Below are 10,788 nucleotides of genomic sequence, written 5' to 3' on the forward strand. Positions count from 1 at the left end.
GGCCAGTGCCAAGAACACGGGCAGCTCTGCCACTCGCCTGCTGGGTGCATTGGGTAAGTCACTTAACTTCTTTGTGTCAGTTTCCTCATTGGTACAATGCGGATTTAATACCTGTTCTCCCTTCCCTTAGATTGTAAGCCCCCATGTGGGATGGGGATTGTGTATCTACCCCAGCGCCTTGTAAGTGCTAGGCCTATAGTAAGCACTTACCCAATGCCAGTTATTAATAGGGAGTACTTTAGTTCTCTTTACTCCTGGGGGCTAATGAGCTGCTTACGTGAGGCACCTGGGTAATTTCCCCCCCAAACTGTATGTCTTTCTTTAGCCAAGTAGTTCTATGCCTGGGCTGGGCTTCCAAATCCTTCCTGTTCCCACCTCTGGTGGTCTTTCACCAGCCGCGCCGCCCACAGAGGGCCAGAGCAGAAATTAAGGCCACCACACTTTCAGGGCCTGAACCTGGTTCCATCCCAGCAGAGACGCAGAAAAGCAGTTTCCCCGTGAGGGCTCTGTCAATGATCGATCCCGGCCCCACCCTCTTCTACCACCCCCTCACCCCAGTGTGGAGGAGATCCGGTAGAGTACCCCATCCCTGCTTCCCCCCGCCCAGAAACGGGAGCGTCACCCCGACGGGTTCACTCGGTGGAACTCACTTCTGGTCCGGAACTCCAAGGCCATGGGGGGTCCAGCCCACCACCCAAGTCGGCCGGCGGGGTCCCCCACATGCCCCGTGGTGCCAACCTCTTGGGCACAGGGGGCTTCACACGGCTCAAATCGTCTTCCTCCCGTCCGGTGGCCCCAATCTGCCCCCGGCTGAGCGACACCAAACCCACTTTTCACTGGAGGAAGGTTTTAAGGTCCTTTCAAAGACGGCAGATGATTGACACAGATTAAAGAGGCCTTTAATTCCCCGATGACACGAACATCGCAAATACACTTTTCTTCCCAATGACATTTCGGAAACATCAGGCGGCCCAGGATCACACTTCGCACGTTGTGAGGCTGGGTGAGGGCATTCCCCGGCGCCGAGTCCCAATTTCCATTAAGTTCCTCAAGTTAAGGCTCTATTATAAATACTACTCTCGAGCAGCGTGTTTGCTATTATTAGTCTTATTTTAAATAAAGGAAAGGGAGTTTGTTTTCTTGGCAGTTGGGAGCAAGGGCTTGCGGAAGGGTCCCCTGCCCAGGTTGGGCAGCCCCTCGCTTCCAGCCCCAGAGGCGGGACCAGCCTGGGGGGCCGGGGAGGGGCAGCTCTGACCTAGGCCAAGGGGGTAGCGACGGCTAGCTCATCTCACGCCCGTCGGCCTCCACGGTGACCTGCGGCTGCTTTCGGGCGAGTGTGAGAGAGGAGCTCATCTGCCCGAGACACGATCCGATCCCCTCGGGTGGAAGTTCGAACCAGACTCGGACAGGATTTATTATTTAACCGGGAGAGCGAGACACACACAAACACACACACACATTCGCAGAGACAAGGAGAGTGGGACACCTCAATGTGAGGTCTCCCCGCAGTGCTGAACCCCTTGGTGGTTCTACGGCTTGGGTTTCACCCAGTACTCGCGGTACATGGAGTAGACCATACCTAGAGCAAACAACAGGGCCACGTTGGAGTGAAGCAGTATAGTAAGTGGACAGAGCACGGGGTCCGGGCATCACAAGGTCATGGGTTCTATTCCCGCCTCCACCGCTTGTCTGCTGTGTGACCTTGGGCAACTCACTTAACTTCTCTGTGTCTCCGTTATCTCATCTAGAAAATGGGGATCGGGACCGTGCCCAACCTGATCTGCCTGTATCCACCCCAGCGCTCACTACAGTGCCTGGCACATAGAGAGCGCTTAACAAATACCATTATCATTATTATTATTACTGGTCAGGTGGACACTGTGGGGGGAGAGGCGGGGAAGGGGGGGAAAGGGAAAGAACCGAGGGTGTGAGAAGCAGTTCAGCCTAGTGGCCTGGAAGTCAGACGATCTGGATTCTCATCCCTGCTCTGCCACTTGCTTGCTTTGTGACCTTGGGTAAATCATTCAACTTCTCTGTGCTTTAGTTTTCTCATCTGTAAAATGGGGACCCGAAACCTGTTCTTCCTCCTACGTAGGCTCTGAGGCCTCTATGGGATCGGAGCTGTTGTCCAACCTGATGATCTTCTATCTACCAAGTGCTTAGCCCAGTGGTTGGCACCTACTAAGCACGTAACAACGACCACCGCAATTCTTAATAGTATTAGATGACTAGCGGAGGACAGGCCGGGCACACGCGTGCTTACCGAGGGTCATGGCGCCGACGACGAATCCCTGGGCGGCCACTCGCATGTGGATCAGGTGGACGGACATCTTGGTGTTCCCTCTGCTCTTCAGCTTGTACAAGCCGTATGCCACCACCGCCATGCAGCCTGCTATCCCTGGACAGTCGAGAGCCAACAGAGCGTGAGGGTGGGTGCCCGGGGAGCTGGCCCTCCCCGCAACCCACCGTGGGCCAACTGGGGGATCCTCTGCCCTTTGGCTCCTGCGTGGGCCCGGAGATGGGGGGGGAAATGTGGGGAGGCCCACCAAACAGAGCAACGGCTTCACAGGGCCCACCCGTGCCACGCCATTTACTTACTCTGGGCCTTAGTTTCCTCCTCTGCCCTCTACCCTCCCTCTCAGACTATGAGCCGTACGTAGGATGGGGACCGTGCCCAATCTGATCTTGTCTCCCCCCAAAAAGAGAATAGCACCGGTACCGGTGGATGCTGAATAATGCCATCACCATTCTCGCTGATCTCCTCATGGCTGCCAACAGAGGGGCCGTGGCCCCTCTCCCGCCTCAGCGACCACCGGGCACTTACCCACGGGTACAAAGGGTGACTCTTTAGCTTTGCGGATCAGTTTGGAGCCCTGGTCCTCGTCTGACTGGTAGGAAGAAAGGGCGATGTCTGCGTTGGACGACATGGTGGCTGGGATTGTCCTAAACCAACATCAAAGAGGCCGGGGTCAGCCATCAGCCCAATTCGGGTTTCCAGAGACCGGTGGTGTCACGGGGGTTTCCTGGATTCAGACAAACCAGGAGCGCCGCGGATACCAGTTTTGGGGACCACTTTCCTAGAAGAACATCCCAGGAGAGATGGCTTTTTGGGGCCTTCTGGTAAGCCAGCTGTCAGGGGTGAGGGATCACTTGAAACGATGCCCACGACGTATTGCTTCCCAACCGGTTTGGCCCCTCTGTGACGGATAGGAACTGGAGGAGAGACACGTCCACAGAAGCGGTAGCAAATCTGGGCCGTTTCCACCCACGTTGGTCAGGCTTTGCCGCCCACCTTCCCCTTCTAACCCCAACCTACCTCCGGTGGTTCCGTGGTTTGAGGATGGCACACACGGTGCCCCCCCCGAGGGAGCCTCGAGAAATCCCAGTGACCACGTGAAGGCCGGAACAGGTGCTTGCCCTCTTGAAGAAGGCACGGGAGTCAAGGGACCTGCCCAGCTCTGCCCTGGGCCTGCAGGGTGACCTCGGGCAAGTCATTTAGCCTCTTTGGGCTTCAGTCAGTCAATCATACTTAATGAGCACTTAGTGTGCAGATCACTGTACTAAGCGCTTAGGAAAGTCCATAGCAGACACATTCCCTGCCAACTTGCTCCTCGGCACAATGTGGGCAAGACACCCGTTGGCCCTCCCTCTTGGACTGGGAGTGCCGAGGGGGGACAGGACTGTGTCCCATTTCCTTATCCGGGCTAGCTGAGCAGGATGAAAACTGAGTCCAGAATTATCTCCCTTCAGCCGCCCTGCTCCTAATGGAGGCTTGGCGAGGACCTGACTTCCTTTAGATGGAACAGGAGGCGTCGTTTGCCCTGTGGCAGTTCCTCAGTTCAGCCGGGAGTTTGTTTCTTGCTCCAAAGGCATGAACCCATCTCCCCCGCAGGCTCCCAACGGGGTTCCACGCCCGTTTTGCCACTGGTCAATTCGCACTGACCATCTGAAGCCACCATTGCTTGATACCGAACCATCAAGGGCTCCCGGCTGGTGTCCGAAGTCAATCAATCAATCATATTTATTGAGCGCTTACTATGTGCAGAGCACTGTACTAAGCGCTTGGGAAGTACAAATTGGCAACATCTAGAGACAGTCCCTACCCAACATTGGGCTCACAGTCTAAAGGGGGGAGACAGAGAACAAAACCAAACATACTAACAAAATAAAATAAATAGAATAGATACGTACAAGTAAAATAAATAGAGTAATAAATATGTACAAACATATATACAGGTGCTGTGGGGAAGGGAAGGAGGTAAGATGGGGGGGATGGAGAGGGGGACGAGAGGGAGAGGAAGGAAGGGGAGGAGGAGAGGAAGTCCCAACGAGGTTCTCCTTTGCCCCGACTCACAGTGCTCCCCGGCTTTATCTCTCCGGTCCCCCCTTCCTCTGCACCAAACCACCTTCCGCCTTTCTTCCCCACTCCCTTCAATCCCAGACCTCCACTCTGGTACGTGGCCCATACATTCCAGCCTGCCAAGGGGCACGGGCCGGGGCCGGATCCCCCCTAACAGAACCCCTAGCGCTCCACGGAGAGATAGAGCCCATCCCTTTTGGCATACTCACCCCTCGCCGGGGGGGACCGATTCTGGCCCCAAGCCCAGTGTCACTTTGGGCCGCAGAGAGCCCCCTGCTCCCCTCACACCTGAGTCCGGCTGTGAGTGGGCAGGGAGGTGGCCCGGTGAGCAATTTTACTTTTACCCCACACTCCTCCCTTCTGCTACCCTCCCCGCCCCCCTCCCTAGGTCCGATGAGTAATGTACACAGTCGTTTGAGCAACCGGGGTGAGGTGCCCATTTCCTGCCCAGCCCTGGGGAGATGCGTGTGGGGGCAGGAAGGTAAGACTGTGAGCCCTAGGTGGGGCAGAGACTGTATCCAACCCCATTACCTGTATCTACCCCAGCACTCAGTACAATGCCTTGCACGTAGTAAGCGTTTAACCACAATTATTGTGCGCCCTGGCCTCTGAGGAAGGAGGAGATCCCAGCCTCATCTAGTCCTGACTTGACCAAAGTCAGACGGCCCGATACCAGAGGGTGGAGTTTTCAGGTTCGAAGCAGCGTGGCTTGGTGGAAAGAGCTCGGGTTTGGGAGTCAGAGGTTGTGGGTTCTAATCCCAACTCCACCATTTATCAATTGTGTGACTTTGGGCAAGTCACATGACTTCTCTGGGCCTCAGTGACCTCATCTGTAAAATGCGGATTAAGACTGTGAGCCCCACTTGGGACAACCTGATTGCCCTGTATCTACCCCAGCACTTAGAACAGTGCTTGGCACATAGTAAGCGCTTAACAAATACCATTATTATTATTATTGTTAAAAACAGAGACGCAGCTTGGCCTAGTGGAAAGAGCCCAGGCCCCGGGAGTCAGAGGACCTGGGGGTTCTAATTCCAGATCTGCCATTTGTTTGCTGTGTGAATTTGGGCGAGTCACTTCACTTCTCTGGGCCTGTTACCTCATTTGTAAAATGGGGATTAAAGCGGTGAACCCCAAGTGGGTTATGGACTGTGCCCAACCTGAACATCTTGCAACTACTGCAGTGGTTAGCACGGTGCTCGGCACATAGTAACTGTTTAACAAACGTCATTTTAAAAAAATACCACCCTCTGAGACTGATGCCAGGGTGGCGAAGAGATCAGGCTGAACTTTGGGCCAAAAGAACACAAGCTGTCTTTTGAATAAGGCCACGTATTGCCCACAGGGATGAATGGTCCATGAACGCTGCCCGCTGGCATTCTTGGCATCGTCGAGACCGTTGCTTTGGGTTTTGATGCCAAGTTGGACCATGATGTCTCAGTGGCTTGGATGCTCCCGCCCCAGGGACGCCGATAAAAATAACAATAATAATAACAGTAGTAGTAACAGTAGAGAAGCAGCGTGGCTCAGTGGAAAGAGTCCGGGCTTTGGGGTCAGAGGTTAATGGTGCAAATCCTGGCTCTGCCACTTGTCAGCTATGTGACTTGGGGCAAGTCACTTCACTGGGCCTCAGTTCCCTCATCTGTAAAATGGGGATTAAGACTGTGAGCCCCACGTGGGACAACCTGATCACCTTGTAACCTCCCCAGTGCTTAGAACAGTGCTTTGCACATAGTAAGCGCTTAATAAATGCCATTATTATTATTAATTCTGGTATTTCTTCAGCGCTTACTATGTGCCAGGCACAGTACTAAGCACTAGGGTGGATACAAGCAAATCGGGTTGGACACAGTCCCTGTCCCCGAAGTGGCTCAGTCTTTAATCCCCATTTTGCAGATGAGGTAACTGAGGCAGCGAAATGAAGTGCCTTGCCCAAGGCCACGCAGCAGACAAGTGGTGGAGCCAGGATTAGATCCCATGACCGTCTGAGTACCAGGCCCTTGCTCTATCCACTACACCATGTTGCCCAGCGCTTAGAACAGTGCTTTGCACATAGTAAGCGCTTAATAAATGTCATCATCATTATTATTATTATTGACCCTCCCATGACTTCAGGCACCAGCTGCCTAAGGATGGCCACACCCTCTACCCAAGACAGAGCAGACAAACCCTCCGCAACAATGGCTAAGTGACGAACCCTTACAGAAAAGACACACCCAGCCACTTAAGTAGGCCATAGTGAAATTGGGGGACATTCTGAGGTCACCTGGACAGTGAAAATCGTTAAAAAAAAAAAACAAAACCCTAAAAAAAGTTGTAAATAAAAGCAGCGTGGCACAGTAGAAAAACCATTACCAAGGAGACAGAATATCTGGTTTCTAACCCAGGCCTGGCCACTTGTCAGCTGTGACCTTGGGCAGGCCACCTAACTTCTCTAGGCCTCGGTTTCCTCATCTGGAAAATGGAGATTATACCTGCTCTTTCTCCAAGATTGTAAACTCATTATGGGCGGGGAACGTGTCTACCAATTCTGTTGATCTGTACTGTCCCAACAGCTTAATGCAGTGCTCTGCACGTAGTTCTAAATCCCGGTTCCGCCACTTGTCAGCTGTGTGACTTTGGGCAAGTCACTTCACTTCTCTGGGCCTCAGTTCCCTCATCTGTAAAATGGGGATTAAGACTGTGAGCCCCACGTGGGACAACCTGATCACCTTGTACCCCCCCTCAAGCGCTTAGAACAGTGCTTTGCACATAGTGAGCGCTTAACAAATATCATCAGTATTATTTTCTGGGGGGCGAGGGTCAGCTTGATGCCAGGCGGGCATTCCCCACGGGCTTTCTCACCTGCATCGGTTGGGCCATGCGGACCCAACTTAAAGTCAGAAGTTACTAGAGAAGCACCATAGCCTAGTGGACAGAGTACAGGCCTGAGTCAGAAGGACCCTACGCACGTCTGCTGTGTGACCTTGGGAAAAATCACTTTCCTTCTCTGGGCCTCAGTTCCCTCATCTGTAAAACAGGGATTAAGACTGTGAACCAGGGACGGAGTCCAACCCAGTTACCCTGGATAATAATAATAATAATGGCATTTATTAAGCGCTTACTATGTGCAAAGCACCGTTCTAAGCGCTGGGGAAGTTACAAGGTGATCAGGTTGTCCCACGGGGGTGCTCACGGTCTTAATCCCCATTTTCAGATGAGGTCACTGAGGCCCAGAGAAGTTAAGTGGCTTGCCCAAGGTCACCCAGCTGACAAGTGGAGGGGCCGGGATTGGAAACCATGACCTCTGACTCCAAAGCCCGGGCTCTTTCCACTGGGCCACGCTGCTTCTCTACCCCGGCGCTTAGTACAGTGCCTCGCACTTAACAGGTGCTTCTTTTATTATAATAATAATAATGGCATTTATTAAGCGCTTACTATGCGCACAGCACTGTTCTAAGCGCTGGGGAGGTTACAAGGTGATCAGGTTGTCCCACGTGGGGCTCACAGTAATCATCCCCATTTTACAGATGAGGAAACTGAGGCTCAGAGAAGTTAAGTGACTTGCCCAAAGTCACCCAGCTGACAAGTGGCGGGGCCAGGATTCGAACCCACGACCTCTGACTCCAAAGCCCGGACTCTTTCCACTGGGCCACGTTGCTTCTCTACCCCGGCGCTTAGTACAGTGCCTTGCACTTAACAGGCGCTTCTTTTAGACTGTGAGCCCACTGTTGGGTAGGGACTGTCTCTATATGTTGCCAACTTGTACTTCCCAAGCGCTTATTACAGTACTCTGCACACAGTAAGCGCTCAATAAATACGATTGATTGATTGATTATAATGACTATTAGTCCTCGTGGAGCGGGGGGGTTCTGGGAGATCCTGGGGGGTTGGCTGCCCCCAACCCAACGAGGTCAGGGCCCTGAGGGAGCCGGGCCCCTGGACGGGCACATTGTCGGTTCAATTGATCAATCAATCATATTTATTGAGCACTTACTGTGTGCAGAGCACTGTACTAAGCACTTGGGAAGTACAAGCTGGCAATATCTAGAGACGGTCCCTACCCACCAGCGGGCTCACAGTCTAGAAGGGGGAGACAGAGAACAAAACCAAACATACTAACAAAATAAAATAGATAGGATAGGTACGAGTAAAATAAATAAATGGAGTAATAAATATGTACAAACATATAGACAAGTGCTGTGGGGAAGGGAAGGAGGTAAGATGGGGGGGATGGAGAGGGGGATGAGGGGGAGAGGATTGTATTGATTGAGCGCATACTGTGTGCAGATTTGTTGCCAATTTGTACTTCCCAAGCGCTTAGTACAGTGCTCTGCACACAGTAAGTGCTCAATAAATACGATTGATGATGATGATGATGATGCAGACAGTCACCCAGCTGACAAGTGGCGGAGCCGGGATTTGAACCCATGACCCCCGACTCCAAGGCCCGGGCTCTTTCCACTGAGCCACGCTGCTTCCCCTTTTTCCTCTCCTCCTCCCCATCCCCCCCGCCTTGCCTCCCTCCCCACAGCACTTGTATATATGTTTGTACATATTTATTACTCTATTTTACTCGTCCATATTTACCATTCTATTTATTTCGTTAATGTTGTGCATCGAGCTTTAATTCTATTTGTTCCGACGACTTTGACACCCGTCTGCGTGTTTTGTTTTGTTGTCGGTCTCCCCCTTCTAGACCGTGAGCCCGTTGTGGGGTAGGGACCGTCTCTAGATGTTGCCGACTTGGACTTCCTAAGCGCTTAGTCCAGTGCTCTGCACACAGTACGCGCTCAATAAATACGACTGACTGAATGAATGAGTGCAGAGCACTGTACTAAGCGCTTGGGAGAGGACAAGTTGGCAGCATCTAGAGCCGGTCCCTACCCAACAGCGGGTTCAGTCTGGAGGGGGGAGACGGACGACAAAACTAAAGCCATTAATCCCAGCTCTGCCACATGTCTGCTGTGTGACCTTGGGCAAGTCACTTAACTTCTTCCTCTCCCCCTCGTCCCCCTCTCCATCCCCCCATCTTACCTCCTTCCCTTCCCCACAGCACCTGTATAGATGTATATATGTTTGTACATATTTATTATGCTATTTATGTATTTATTTTACTTGTACATATCTATCCTATTTATTTCATTTTGTTAGGATGTTTGGTTATGTTCTCTCTCTCCCCCTTTTAGACTGAGCCCACTGTTGGGTAGGGACTGTCTCTATATGTTGCCAACTTGGACTTCCCAAGCACTTAGTACAGTGCTCTGCACATAGTAAGCGCTCAATAAATACGATTGATGATGATGACAACTTCTCTGAGCCTCAGTTATTCATTCAGCCGTATTTATTGAGCGCTTACTATGTGCACAGCACTGTTCTAAGCGCTGGGGGGGGATACAAGGGGATCAGGTTGTCCCACGTGGGGCTCACAGTCTTCATCCCCATTTTACAGATGAGGCCACTGAGGCCCAGAGAAGTGAAGTGACTTGCCCAAAGTCACACGGCTGACAACTGGCAGGTACCTCAACTGTCAAATGGGGATGAAGACTGGGAGCCCCACGTGGGACTTTGCAGCCCCCCCAAGCGCTTAGAACAGTGCTTTGTAGTAAGCGCTTAACAAATGCCAACATTATTATTATTATTATTAAGCGCTTAGTACAGTGCTCTGCACATAGTAAGCGCTCAATAAATACGATTGATATTAACAAATGGTTGGTCCCGGCGACCCCTGCCCGTGACCTTCCCTTCAACTCCCCGCCCTCAGGTCCGCCACGACCCGTCCTTTTTCCGGGTTCCCCTCACGCTCCGCCATTGTTTGTCTGTCTGTCTGTCTGTCTGTCTGTCTGTCTGTCTGTCTGTGGGGGTCCCCCCGCCCCCCCTCGCCCACTCACCGACGCTGACAGGATGCTACAACGCGCAGCACAAGGCGCCAACCGGCTTCTACTCGACGCCGGGCCGGGCCCCGGCCTTTCCCTCACCCGCCGCAGCCAATCACAGGCCGGCAAGCCGGCGCGTGGCCGGCCCGTGACGTCACCTTTCGCCCGGCTGGGAGGTGGCGAGGGGGGGAAGGAGGGGCAGACATGGAGATCGACCAATCGGGAGAGGGATCCCCGGGGTGGGCGGGGAGCTCGACCAATCGGGAGAGGGATCCACGGGGTGGGCGGGGAGCGCCCGGCTGGGGCTCGCGCGCGGGTGCGCCTTCGCCTCGGCGGTCATGCGCATGCGCCTCCATGTGGGCGGGCGGGCCTGAGGCGTTGTCGGGGCGCCTCATGGGCCGGCCCGAATCATTCATTCATTCATTCATTCAGTCGTATTTATTGAGCGCCTACTGTGTGCAGAGCACTGGACTAATAACAATAATGATGACATTCATTCATTCAATTGTATTTATTGAGCGCTTAATGTGTGCAGAGCACTGGACTAAACGCTTGGGAAGTACAGGTTGGCAA

The 10,788-nt window shown here is 53.0% G+C and overlaps 1 protein-coding gene across 1 annotated transcript; it reads right to left on the minus strand.

The window, feature by feature from the left end:
• Positions 1-877: 877 nt before the first annotated feature.
• Positions 878-10,314, minus strand: HIGD1A (HIG1 hypoxia inducible domain family member 1A). Its single transcript, XM_038755753.1, has 4 exons — positions 10,231-10,314; positions 2,825-2,943; positions 2,264-2,398; positions 878-1,579 (listed from the first exon to the last, which is right to left on the minus strand). The coding sequence occupies exons 2-4, from the start codon at positions 2,925-2,927 to the stop codon at positions 1,530-1,532; spliced, it is 288 nt and encodes a 95-aa protein (XP_038611681.1). The 5' UTR covers positions 2,928-2,943; positions 10,231-10,314; the 3' UTR covers positions 878-1,529.
• Positions 10,315-10,788: the final 474 nt, after the last annotated feature.

The sequence above is a fragment of the Tachyglossus aculeatus genome, chromosome 13 (assembly GCF_015852505.1).
Source record: "Tachyglossus aculeatus isolate mTacAcu1 chromosome 13, mTacAcu1.pri, whole genome shotgun sequence".
Taxonomy (NCBI): domain Eukaryota; kingdom Metazoa; phylum Chordata; class Mammalia; order Monotremata; family Tachyglossidae; genus Tachyglossus; species Tachyglossus aculeatus.

Bases quoted from the DNA above. Each gene is read 5' to 3' on its own strand.
- HIGD1A (XM_038755753.1), bottom strand. From the start codon at position 2,927: ATGTCGTCCAACGCAGACATCGCCCTTTCTTCCTACCAGTCAGACGAG. The intron at 2,399-2,824 runs GTAAGTGCCCGG...TCGACTGTCCAG, and splicing joins GTCACCCTTTGTACCCGTGG to GGATAGCAGGCTGCATGGCG. The intron at 1,580-2,263 runs GTAAGCACGCGT...TGTTTGCTCTAG, and splicing joins CGTCGGCGCCATGACCCTCG to GTATGGTCTACTCCATGTAC.